We start from the raw sequence: 13,948 nt of genomic DNA, 5'->3' as shown, positions 1-13,948 counted from the left end.
TACGAATTTAAAGTTAGATGTACCAAAAAAAGTGTCAATATAAAGAAGTACCCTGGCAACTACAACATGTGTACAGAGAAGGCTGTCTCAAAAGCTAATTGTACCTTCACAGCTTTGCCCACGACTTATTCGTGCTGTGCATCCCATCAGCTTTCCACATTCTCTAACTTGATTGTGGGAAGGAGCAGCAGACTGGTGGCAACAGCCATGCTCGCTACCATGTTCGTCTACACACATTAAAGAAAGGGTGACCAGCTCTCTCCCTCCTCTTAGTTTTTTGTTTTGTTTTCTTCCTTAAGCCAGTATACGCAGACAGAGGAGAGATTACTGTCTCCAGAGGAACTGTGGAAAGAGGTGAATTTGTACATACCTCCACAGCTGTGTGACACGACAACAACACATCCTTACTGGTAAGAAACACTGCTGTAACACAAGCAGTGCAGTGCCGTGGTGTCACAATAGTCAATGGCAACTTTCTCTACAGTTTAATTTTACAGAAAGATATTCCCTCTACACGTCCTCCTGAAAGTCAGATCAACACCTAATAAAACTAAGGCAAAAGCCAGAATTTCGAAATGTGATTGGACTGTTCCTCATCTCTATTTGTGTTATTTAAGATCAGATCATAGACAGCATCACGGGTTGCAGCTGGGCAGACACTTCACACAAGAAATAAAACACAATTTTATGGAAGATACGTCACAAAGGCCCTAATCTGAATTTTAGCGACCACAATAGACCTGAAAGAGAGTTTGTTCAACACTGCCTGAATGTAATTGCTGTTACGTATAAGAAGTGTGGAAGTGGACATGCAATTTAGTTTTTCATATATCTGAGGGCACAGTTATTTCTTCCTGTTAACCCAGAAATTACAGGAGTTCTGTGGAAAAGAAGAGAAAAGTCATATATATATATATATATATATATATATATATATATATATATAAAAACCAGATTACAAAGCTGATGATTGCTTGATAAAAGGAGCTAATTTCAACATGAGAGAAATTTCACGGGAAGCAAAAGGGCAAGATTGACCTTACATTTTAAATACAGAAACGTGAAGATGCAGTTTTATTAGCACGCTTCCGTAACACCTCTCTCTCATTGAACAACCTATCAGATAAGAAGAATCAAAAAAGCTGTCAAGAGCGTAAGCCTGAAGGTGGTCTGAAACAGACCTGCCTGCATGCCTGAAACTTGAGGCTGAAGGTATTATGTCTCTCTACAGACCTTGAATCCCTTCTCACGCTACAAACAATATAACCTCTGTGTTTAACCAGAAGTACATAATTTACTCCAAATCTCTCTCCATCTGTCCTTGCAACACCTATTAATTGTGGTAGGGTTGCAAGGGTCTGAGTCGGCACAGACTTTGGTCAACTGTATCCATATCCATCCGGTTAAATATGAAAATTGCAGGAAAGCTTGATGAATGAGCACATTGCAGTCAATGGGGCTGCAGCAACATAAACAGGACCCAAAGTTAACCCACCAAATTTAGCGTAATACTGCAATGATATGAAAAAGGTCTTTAAAAAAATCCCAAACAGCTGTATGTTACAAATAATCTTAAGTACTGAAGAAGTCGTCATTTACCCATGCTTAACATAGTGTTGCTTAAGATACTACAGTTATTTCCTGTTCTAAGGATAGAGAAGCACTGTCATAGGTAAGAGAAGGACTTTTAACAGCAGTTATTCCTAAGTAAAAGTTAGCTTAGAAAGTCCTTAAAAAAAAAAATCTGAATACAACTGTTACAGCTAGAAAGTCACAAGTATTTCTAAGTTCTTAAAAAGCTTTTTGGATCTTGTGACTAAAATATTTATGGAAATATTTTTTTCTGTTTTCTGTAATACAATAGCATGTTACAAATCAGCAAGCGCAGAGAAACTGCACCAGTAAAATTCACTATTTAATTGGGCACGAGTGCAGTAACTCCAACAGGGACTCAGTAAGTCAAACAGAACCGGCTCCTGCAGAAAGCACTGCTCCTCCAGAGCGCGGGTGGAGTGGTGGGACTGGACCCAGTGGAGAAAGGGATGAGACACATTCCTTCCGGCAAGTCAGAGGTGTCCCATGTTGGATCATGACAGTTTTTGCCAGCATACTGTGAAAAAGGACCCCACCGCCAGCCCACACCTGAATCCATTTTCTGCTTTTTCACCCAGAGCATAGTGCCAGCCGTTGGAAACCAAGCAAAATACGCAGGTCTGACCTAGCCAGCTACCTTAATTTTAGATCCAGCTCCTGATCTGGCCATCCTGGAAGGACTTTGTTAAGGGGTGAGAGCAAATTACAAGTGGTTGCGTGGGCTACAAAGGAAAGCAACAGACCCACAGATTTGCAAATTTTAAGAGACCAATACTGTTATAAAATGATAACCTTACTCAAAACAACATAATGTGTACAATACTGATAAATATTCTGAACTGTTACAATAAATAGCACACAGTTGTAAAAACAGTAAATAGTTGCATTTTCTATACCGCAGTACAGCAACAGAAAATATTAGCTTCTCAACTCACAACCTGCCATGTGCCACAGCAGGGAATAAAGGTGGCCAGCTAACCTGCCTGTTAGGTACACGTTGAAAAAGTAGTTACGTGGGAGACAGTCAAGGGAAGAGCACCGCGAATGGTATTTTATTGTACAGATGATATATTTTTCTCACGTAAGTAATCTTAATAAAGTTTTAGCACCTGTCAGTTAACAGCATTAACTATTGTGTTAAGATACACTTTTCTCTGTTAAAATTGCCATTTCAAAAAAGGTAGACCTGGATGTACTGAAAGTCTATTGGTGCAGTCACTTGAGCAGTGACTCGCCAGGGGCTTATGTTTGGAGGTATCCTTTTAGATCCACCTGTTGGTTTCTCGCTTCTTTGAGGGAAGCTGCTGGTTTTTCAATGGAACATCTTTATCTTGAAGTTTCCAATCATACCTAAGTTAAACATGGCCATTTCTAGGGGAAGATTCAAGTAGAAGTGATCCACTTTAACGATCGGAACATTTTAAAAGGGTAAAGAGATGGCTCTGTAACGTACTAATTTTGTGTAGAAAAATTGTTACTCACATGGGAGCGCTAAATGAGAAATGATTTTTTTCGATTTGCGTTCTAGAAACTAAAGCTGTCAGCACTACCGGTGAAACCAATACACGGATCTTTTCTGTAAACGATCGATCGTGGTGTCGGACAAGGGTTTTCAGATAGCAAATACATGAACGGAACAGCTAGAGAACGTACAGTACTACTTACTGTATGGACAGCTGGAATTCTTACTAATCTTCGGCTCACCAAAAATATACAAGTTTTAAAATGGAAATCTAAGGCACACAAAATACCATAATGATTTGATGTATACTGTATATTACATAATCAAGAAGCATAAAACTGCTGGTACAAAACAATGGCGTAATATTGTTTTTGTTTTATTATTATTTACAATCCCTTCATATCCTCTATTTGAACTAATCTTAAGCTTTGAACTAAAATTTGCAGCATACCCGGTTTTTACAAATTTTACTTAAAATAGGTAAGATACAAAGAATGGGTTCAATTCAGTCATCCTCTGCCATCAACATTTTTGTTAATTTCGACAGGAATCTGTAGAATTGAACCCAAGGTCGTTACATAGTGATTGCTACTTCAGACCTTGCTCCTGCAAACACTACACGTGTATACCTTTATACAGGAGAATAGTCTCAGTGACCTACAGCTGCATTTAAGTATTTGTAGCACCAAGGTCCTAACTGGCACTATGTGTTAAAAATACAATTTATGTACTTTTCGTACCGAAACTGTAAATATAGCGCTTACAGTTCAACTTTTCAAGGAGAAAGCACCTTGTCTAGGTTTTAAATAAAGCAGATCTAGATAGTTCATATTCCTCAGTTACAGCACCACTACGTTATAATATTATCAAGTATATTATTAGTATATTTTCGCACTGGAAAACTCTGACCTCGTTATACCTACAGGTTACCCAGCCGGGGAGGACTCCGAGGCAAAATTAAGGTACAGCTTCGTCTCTGGGGCCTGATCCTGCAGCTCTCAGTCACGAGAGGGGTCCTGGCTTGAGCGGTCCTCCTGGCTCTGACTGGGCAGGTATGGCTACGCAGAGCTGTTCTCATGGAAGAAGTTGCAGGATGAGGTCGGTCCTTAGCTAACATTGTCATTTGGTAATTTGTTTAAATAAATAAGTTTAAAAAAGGAATACATAGGAGAGGAGAATCAGAAAGAAGAGTGGGATGCTACAGTATTTAAAAGCGATGGAGTGTCTGCTTTTCCTCTGGTTTAGCAAATATTCATTTCATGATATGTCACTTTTTCAACAGAAATGGAGAACATAAATTTCATATGTTTGGAAGGAAGAATACAACCCTTTCTCTACATGAAATGTATAAATCACTTAAAAAATTTACAAAACATTTTTGTAAAAAAAAACAAACGTAGAAAGCTGGTGAATATTACAGGTGGGTTATTCTTAATGAAAAATTTGCTGTTAAATATTAGAAGTTTCCTACTTTTCCAACACTTCCTTTGTATTTTCCCCAATTTTTTTGTTTTCTTTTTTTTTTCCAGAATAGAATAAGGCAACTCTAGGGGGTATTTTTTTATCCCAAAACAATCCTACCCCTGAGGCATTAGGAACATTTGGTTGTCATGTTAACTTATAATGCTCCAAACGAATGAGACTTACGCACTTATTGCTCAAAGAAATCATAAATGCTGCCTTTAAAAAAACCAAATAATATTCCTAACTCCCAATAGCAACACACGTATTGACAAGATGTCTCCTAATTTCATGTTTGTACACTCTCTTGAAAATAATAAAATGTTTTTGTATTTCATAACTGTTGTTTATACGCAACATAAAATCTTCGATGAAAAAGGGCAAGTCTAAAAACAATCACATATGCTATTAAGCATACATACTGCAGCTGTAACAATATGGAACTCTACACAGCAAGAATAAAATGATCTCTTCTGTAGAGTATGCACAAACCTTAGACAATATGATCCTTATACTATACTATTTCAAGTTAATTTTAAAAATAGAAAGTGCTTTTAAAATATATATTTACAGCTTAAAAACAACTTCCAGCCATCATTACCAATAACTTCATTTCATACATAATGACAAATCTAGAGAAAAAAATTCATTGGTTTTCTAAAAGATTCATCTGTAATTTGGACTATATAGCAATGGTTGGAAGTTGTTAAAGCAATGGCACCATGAAGTAATAATTCAGCTTATTTATTTTTAACTGTTTGATGTGGTTAAGCACCAAGAGCTGTGTAGAGCTATTACTGTATAACTTGATTTAACACCATAAAATATGAACCTGTTAAAATCCCTATAAATGATTTTTGTAGTAAACAGACTTGATTTAAAGCACCAAAATATAAATTCCTAAAGGTAATAAACTGAATGATTCAATCAAGGTTAATAACCTAAACAAAATCTTTTTTAGAATGTATTAAAACTATACAACTTTTTTTTTTTTTGCTTAAAATGTGCTTGAGCACCACCAAATGTTAAAGTCACAGTTTAAGAAGAAATCCCCCCCCCTTTTTTTACCTCAGCCTTAAAATGGTTGAGATGAGCAAAGAGTAAACGACACGAGACTTGTTCTTTAACAGCACCTTAAAGAAACACTGTGTAACACTGCACCAAGAGGAGGCATTTGATACTAAAACCTATGCCCAATGGTTGTAAGGCCCTGCAACTCGTGTAAGGGCATAAGAAGATACTGTTATTACGTTATCCTTAGTTACTGTTAATGCTCTGCGTGATGGAATTTGGTTGAACTCATTGTCTTCATAAAAAAGATCTCTGTTTTCACTTGTTTGCTTTGTTTTCCTGCTGCTCGAGTTTAGTTCGGTACTCTCCGTTCCCAATCTTTCTGCTTCTTTTTCTTTTTCTTTTGCCCTCTCAGCCATCTTTGCTTCCCACATGGCTAAACCATGTTTTGGCTCATTTAAATTTTTGTGTTGGTAGAAAACTAAAGAAATTCTTGTGGGATGATTGCGGTTGGGTTTTTTAATAGGTGTGGTAGCATGGAGTTCACGTCTTGCACATTCAATTAAGATAGAACCATGAGAAGGTGCCACAGCAACCCCACCAATGTCATCATCCAAAAAATTGTGCTCGCTGTCTGACCACATTTCCTCAGCTTTTTCTTCAGAATCAGTCGGTTGTCCCAGTGCACTGTTTTGCTTTTCGTCAATACAGTCAAAATCGCACATCTGTTCTCGATGGGAGCTGCCCTTTTCCATTGGGCATCCATGGGAACAGTCAGCTTCGTTTCCGACTGCATCCTTTGCCGGAGAGCTTAGCGGTACTGACAAATCACAAGAGCTGACCATCTGTGAAGAAGGAGAATTGTCTAACTGAAGCTGACAATTCTGTTTGTCTGGCTGATGTTCAAGTATAGTGGGCAGGGGGTCTTTATGGGCTGGGGGGCCTGGAGCAGTGACCTCTGGAAGAATCGGTGGCACACCATTCATCTTCTCATTCAGCAAAATTCCAGTATAATCTTTGACCGACACACCAAAGTTCTTACAATTAACATAAGGTGTCACGTGAGGTTGCTTACTACTGCATTCAAAATACCCGTAGGGAACTGAAAAATCTTGTTGAATGTTAGTCACTGCTGTTATGCCAGGCTTATGTGCTAAAGATGAATAAGGATGTAAACTATCCACCTGAAAAGGGGAGGAAGCCGTATACTGTTTTAATAAAGAGCAATTTTTAGTAGTGTTTGAAGTATGTTTCATGGCATAGAGGTGATCGGAAGTCTCCGTTTTTATTCCAGGTTTTAAAGCATCTGTTTTGTTTCCTAAAAAAAATGCACACCAAAGTGTAAGTACTTTTCCCCGCTTAGTTAATAAAATATACCTTTTATAATATTTTCCATACTTGCTTTCTAATATGGAAGAGATACATGATGACTACAGATTTTTCAAAATGGTTATTTTTAGCTTTTTAGGAATATCTCCATGACCGTAAGTACATACATAACAACCTTGCTGAATTAACGCCGTTGGTATATAAAGTAGAAAGGTATTTCACAGAGGGATGAATAAAATAAACAGACAAAATGAAATAACCGCTCAGTCCCGATCCTACACAAGTGCTTCCCAGCGGCTGACTGCTGGCCTTCAGCACTGCCTGGGCTAGCAGGAAGCACTACGTACAAGTTTTTCCATAATTGCTGAAATTTAGTCTGTCTGAAATTAAGCCTGTGAAACAATCAAAATTCTTGGCTGCCTTAACCCCATATTATGATTGAAGGAAAAAGTGTGTTTACAGATCTTGTCCATCGCAGCAAAAAAGTTACTGAATTACAATGATTCGTGCATTAACAAGTAACTACTCAGAAATTTCCTTAAAAAAAAAAAAGTATCTGGCAACATACTCCAGGTAAATCCATCCTTACGGAGCTGCATCATGTGATTTGGCTGTCTTCCATCTAATTGCCACACATTAATTATTTCAGATCTTTGTGGAGACATACTTGTTCAATTTATGTCAGCTCCCTAATCAATTTCTAGTCATGGCACCCTGCAGTTGTGCTTGTTTGTGGAACAGTCTCCTCAAATGACTCATTCTCCTCACGGGTAAGTTCAATCCAGAGTCCACTGGAGTAATGGGAAAGAATTCCATCGACTTTGATGGGCTTTGCATCATGCCCTGCAATTGCTTTAAATCTGTTTTGCTGGCAAACTGGCACCCCACAGAGAGCTCTCACATATTTTCATAAAAGACCGTCTCTGTCAGTGTTTCTTCTTTGTTCCATAAATACACAGAATGTTTAATTGCTTTACCGAATATAGAAGAACTATTCTTTCTTCTATTCTGTCTTCTAATAATTTATAAATAGTGACAGATTAAAAAACATTCTTTCAATAGGAATGCAAAAGAGGCGAAGTGGGATAAATTACGGACACAATAGTTAGTATGCAAATACTGAAGTTGTGGAGGAACATAAGGAAACCACATCAACTCTTTAAAACCTTTTCTATGAAATCAAACTCAAAGCATTTAATTTAATTAAGAACACCCCCCCAGACCAAGGCCTTCCTCCAAAAGATTTGAAACACAGCACTTGAAAATTGCACTTTCCATCATCTCTGAAGAGAGATCTACGTTCTCTGAAAAAAGTTTTAACAAGCCACAGCACTCTCAAAACAGCTGTGGCTCCAGCAAATTCCCCATCTCTTGCCAGAAGCTCCTTGCTCTGCAGGGCAAAGAAGCAGAGATTAAGAGAAGTTAATTCAAATATACAGGCAGAGGGAAATCGGTAATGGTTCAGATAAGGTGGCATCGCTCCCCAGGGATACCTCCTGTTCAAACAGAGTCTGGTGTGCCTCCACTGGGAACTGTTGGCTGAAGTACTACTCTGCTGTGGCCAGCTGAGAAACTGTCTCTAAGTTGGTGCTTCATCTCCTGTTCTATCCAATACGGGCCAAGAAGAATTGCTAGTATTTATGGAGACAAAAATAACCTTTTGTCTGTAAAGTTTATTTGTCCAGGATAATGTGGTTAAATGACAGGACTATATAAGGAAGGATGTAAGGCCTCTATCTTTAATACGCATTTCGTAACAATTTAGGACTTCAAAGGCTCTCAGCATTAGCATAAATGTATAAATTAACAGTTGTGCTGCTTGCTGTTGGCAAAAGGTGCGTGACAAGTGCACCCTATTTAATACAGAGTTTCTACAAAGGACTTGGCACAGTCAAGTGTCAAACCAAGTCTTCACATATGCATGCTCTACCAAGCCGACTTAATCTGTCTTCAGCACTCAGAAGGTCCTCCTCACCGCCATCTTTGCTGCCAGGTAAAGACAGTAAAGAGGACAAGAGAGTCCTCTCTTATCCCTTTTTCATTTCCAGTTCTCCATGTGGTGAAGACATGCAGGTTAGAGGAGTCTCTCAAGCTTTCCAGCCGGGGGATACTGCAATGGCTCTGAAATGACGGTCAGGTCTCTTTCAAAAGAACACACTACATCTACGTAATGGGCAATATGGCACAGCCGGCCTCATGACTCCTCCATGATCCTCCCAGGCTACTCCAAAGAGCAATAGCCTCACGTGGCCGAAAACACGACTGAGAGTATATACCACTGTTATCTCATCTCATCTCATTGCACGTTCTCCATATTCTTTTTAATATCTAAAAAGCCAAACCAGTAATTCTAAACTCTTGTCCTCAGTAGTAAATCGAGTACTATACATTACATATACCATTTATCAATACCTTTTCCTTTACAGCTGAAGTGTACCTAAGTATTCTTCTGTTCTTACATAAGGAGAAAATTTAACAGTAATATCTGATTTGCTTAACATACCTTTAGCAGTACTTGATTCACTGCTTACCTAAATCTATAGTATTTTTTTTCTTCCCTTAGTAAGTTTTTATCTTTTTTTACTATTTTTCAATCCTTTGTCATTTATGTTTAAATGGTGTGACCAGAATTGAATGGCACTATTAATATGAAGGGATCCTGATTTAAATAATCGATTGTTTCCTCTAGTTTACCATCAGGACTGACTACTGGGTAGCCTAGTTTCAACTCCTCTGTCTCACAGGCCCTTTGATTTTGTTTTCATGTTAAGCCTAACAATCTCTGCTAGACGAAAATTTTCCATTCCTTAGGACTAAAGTGATACCTGCCACTGGCAAAATGGAAAGAACCAATCAATGACTGATCTGCTATAACCGCAAAAAACTGTATGTACAAGTATAATAACTGTAGTATTCTAAATACATAATTTACAGATCTTTTCATTTTACTGTGGGTTAGGGGCAGGGCAGCAGTGGTGTGCCGAGGTCTTTACGGTAACACCCAGCCATCGTCCTATATGACTAGAAAACACACATAAATGATGTGCATAAATGCTTCAAATTATTTCTCTCGTGCAGAGCACACCACCTTGCCCTTTGCAAACCTGAACTTCCTCTGCCACTGCTGCCCAGTTAGTGAAGCCTCTTTGAAATTGTTCACATGCCAACCACAGCAATATGTGTAATCAGCAGATTTGGGGATTACAATCTTGACATCTATTTTGAGGGATTCTACTGTCAAAACTTCCATGACAAAACCTGCACTTTTATGGTAGAAACTAAGTATTCCTATTCATATTCTTATTTCTCCATCTCCAAACAATTTTCTCACTCATAAAAGTATTTCTTCCTCACTCTGTGACTTATTTTATCAGCAGCCCTTTTAAATTACTTTACCAAAATACTTCAAGTCCAAACAAATTACGTAAGTTGGCTTGTTTACACAGTTATTTTATTATTTTTGCATGTTCAAGGAATAAAGTTCTATGTTCCCAAAGCATATGGCAAAAGTCTGGATATTGTACCATTTGTTAAAGGCATGGTGTTCGGATATCGAAGCCATGCCTGTTTGTAACTACAATGTCATGTACAGGTAGGCGGTTCTAACTCTATTTCAGTCTTTCAAAACAACGTTCCAATGAGATCAGACAATTTCAGAATTGCTTCCCAAACCAGAGTCCTCTAATGCTTCCAGGACTTCCAGTCCACCCCGAGCACAATGGAAGTTATTAATCATTGCTTCGGAGTTATTGTTGGTCATTGTCCTCAGCCTGAGGAGTCCTTTTAAATTTGTTTCAAAGCCTGGACTGTGTCTCCCAAACTTGCATGTAGATTAACTGAATGTCTAATTTCCAAGGGGTGTCAAAAACACTGCTTTTCTTGTTCTTATTCCATCTTGCTATATGCAAAGCTTATTGGTTGCCCTGACTCCTCTACTGAGACAAAGCAGGGTGCCGAGTGCAAATTACAAAAATGCGTCAAATGGATTTTTAAATTTTATCCCCCCCAAAACGCAGACGTTCTTCTAAATACATTTAACTATTATTCCTCCCCTTAAATCTACTACATGTATCTGGATATCTCTCATGAAATAAAATTCAAAATTATAGCAGGTTGGCTAATTTTCCTCTCTTCTTCCTAAAAGGCAGATAGGCTATGCTTTAATTCCTTTTATTTATTTCTTCCCCTTTAATCACAGAAGCTAAGTCCGTGGCTTCCTCCACCTCTTCCTTCTTTTCCACTTCTCATTACTGCAAAGTCCCATAGAATAGTTCTATCCTCTGACGTACTGGTCCAAAATCAGAGCCCAGGTACAACAGCATAAATCAAAAGTGCCTCCACAGCTCCGTCGAGTCATGATTCTATGTTGCACAAACACATATTGTAGCAGAAGACTCTGGCCACAGTGATGATCTTGTAACAGAACAAACATGGCATACCTTTTACCTGGCTGCTGACAGATTCCACCTCTCTGGCCCTTGCTAATAATATTTCAAGGAACAATTTGAGAAGCACTATCCTATTTGATAAAACCTGGGGGTGTTTTGCAAATCTCTTGCTTTGCAGCAGTATCCATGCTCTTGGTAGGAAACTGTCATCAACTCAGGTTTTGAGAAAGCCATTGTCTTTCATAGGAAGCGGATAACACAGTTCTTGTACTTTCAAATGACAGAAATTTGTGTCGGCTATTTAGAGAAACGTTCCTACAACAGTATTTTAAGATGATCCTACTGCCATTATTTATTAGAATAAGGGAACTTGGAAATATCTCACTGGTGCTCACACATCACTACAAACTTATTTTTGGGTGATCACCTGGGTTTTTTTCCTGTGCCAAGAGAGAATACTGACTATAATGGCTTGCTCGTTAGCCCCTAAAATGCAGAATATACAAGTATTTTATAAAACCGAGTATTAAGGAGCTTTTCCTTCCCCTCAGATGGGTAAGAGGCAACACAGTATCAGAAGAGACTGGCAGAATTTACTAAGCACCACTCACCTAAACAATGCAAAGTGTTGCCAAGATTTTCTGGGGCTTCGGTTTTCAGCTTTACTGGTGTTGAGTATTTTTTATCTATTAATGGCTGCTTTTCAGTCGGGGTCCTCCTTGTGTCTGGTTTCTTTTTCTTTGTAGCTCTGAGAGGCTCAGCTAACATTCGTACCTCTCTGGGAAAAGCTGTGAGCACCTGTATGGCTCCGGCTTTGATCTTAGCTTCCAGTCCCTCTTCGGTGCCAAATTCATCTGTTTGTGAAATTTTGTAAAGAGGTAACACATGGAGCTGTTCATCACTCGGAATCACCCCCACTCTCCGGTTATCTTCCTTCGTTAATGTACAGACCTGGCAAGAACAGAAACAAACATTTACAAATACAACCACATACATAAAACACAAAAGTTATTTAAGTATTTAAGCAGTCATCCTAGACTTCATTGTTTTCTCATATTTTATGGCCTCAATGCTATGGGTCTTTCAAATGCAAACATCTGACAAATATTTTGTTTGATTTATGATGATGCAGAAGAATTACTGGTACTTGAAAAGTAAGATCAAGGCACATGTCTTGGACAGGAAAAATGAAACTTTGGCTCAACTTACACTATCCACAAACATATGCCAACCTTGGTAAATAATCTGAGCTGTTAATATACTGTAAATTCCTAAGCATTCAGATTTTTTTTTAATACATATTTGATGTTCAGATTCATTTTTAAGGACTAAAAAATATGAAAAAAGAAAATATTATTTTTGGATTGAACAAGAAGTTTCTATGACATGGAACTGTTTTTGTTTTTTGTTTTGGCTGGCAAATAAAAAAACCCAACACAGTTACTCATACTGCTCTGTATTTTTAGCAAATCTCAGCTCTAACTCCCTCCCTCTCTCTTTATACACACTGTCTGAAATTAACACCCTGCCCAACTCTGACTGCCTGCTGTAATGAAGTCAGGAGACCCAGCAAATATTTGGTTTCTCTTAGGCCACTGACCTACTTTCTCTTATTAAATTATGTGTTGTGAGCTACTGGAGCCGAGAGGAGAATGCTGGTTAGATCCAGTTTGATAAGGGCACATCAGAAATGTGGATAAATATTCAAATTTATTGCAACAGTTTTCTTACTATAGTTTTTCCAAATCACTCCTGAACCTTTGCAGTATTTATAATTTCCAGCACTTCAGAGTTCCGGCCATTACTAATATTAACCCTTAAGCTGAAAAGAAGCGCTAAAACCAGCGGTATGCTTGCTGGTTTCATTCTGTGTTTTCCAAGGGATGGCGACAGTTTTACACGCGTGAGCACATGTGCAAACAGTCACGCCATTTATAGTTTTATTGATTACAGTCGTAAGAGGCTACTGGTTTTCACTACATTACTAGAAAGCCATGCATTACTATCATGGCTTAGTTAAGCTGCTGTTTCACAGGGAGCTTCTAACTACACACATATGGGAATCAGAGCGCCACCCAAGGATGAGATGATACTCCTAAACAGAAACGTTATCATTCCATCATTGTGTAGGCTGAATGTGATGCCTATCATAAACAGTTAATCCAATTTCCCAGGATCTTGTCACCATGCCTAACATTCCAGGGGAGAATAATATTATTATTTAGCGGGGAAAAAAAACAAACAATTTTTATTTTATAGCACAGCTTTCACATAAAGGCATCACACAATTATTTCCAGAATAATGAAATTACAGAATCACAAACTAAAAATCCTAAATCAATAAGGTGGTGGTTAGGGCTTTACAAATAGCTATATGCAAAGCTTGACAGTTGCAGAGCAGCAAAAGGAGAAAATTTGAGGGGCACAGACAAAGGAGAAGAGCTTTTCAGGTGGCATTTTGAAAGGATCGAGAGAAGGGCTCTTAAGAAGGCAAAGTGAAGGGGCAATTAGAAGCTGATGAGTAGCGTTTACCGATGTGCTTGCTCCATGCGTACTTACCTCTACTGGGCAGCCTTTGGACTACGAGGAAGATTTAGAAAAAACAACAAGTTGTTCCATGAGCAGCGAATGACGCCTGGTTCCCTATGGACATCTCCGTCCCCGCGCTCCCACACGCCCAACCCCAGCACCGTTATCCCTGCTC

At 38.5% G+C, this 13,948-nt stretch overlaps 1 protein-coding gene across 2 annotated transcripts in view; it reads right to left on the bottom strand.

The window, feature by feature from the left end:
* Window positions 1–983: 983 nt before the first annotated feature.
* TET1 (tet methylcytosine dioxygenase 1) overlaps window positions 984–13,948 on the bottom strand; it is an 83,986-nt gene continuing 71,021 nt past the window's right edge. For both annotated transcript variants that reach the window (XM_076339393.1, XM_076339394.1), the window contains 2 exons: window positions 11,856–12,195; window positions 984–6,845 (listed from right to left, as the gene is read on the bottom strand). In XM_076339393.1, coding sequence (XP_076195508.1) covers window positions 5,704–6,845; window positions 11,856–12,195 — 1,482 coding nt within the window. In that variant the 3' untranslated portion in view covers window positions 984–5,703. The remainder of the gene's footprint in view (window positions 6,846–11,855; window positions 12,196–13,948) is intronic.

The sequence above is a fragment of the Aptenodytes patagonicus genome, chromosome 5 (assembly GCF_965638725.1).
Source record: "Aptenodytes patagonicus chromosome 5, bAptPat1.pri.cur, whole genome shotgun sequence".
In the NCBI taxonomy this organism is placed as follows: Eukaryota; Metazoa; Chordata; class Aves; order Sphenisciformes; family Spheniscidae; genus Aptenodytes; species Aptenodytes patagonicus.
Note: the sequence above shows the minus strand (reverse complement) of the source record. Positions and strands in the feature narration are given on the sequence as shown.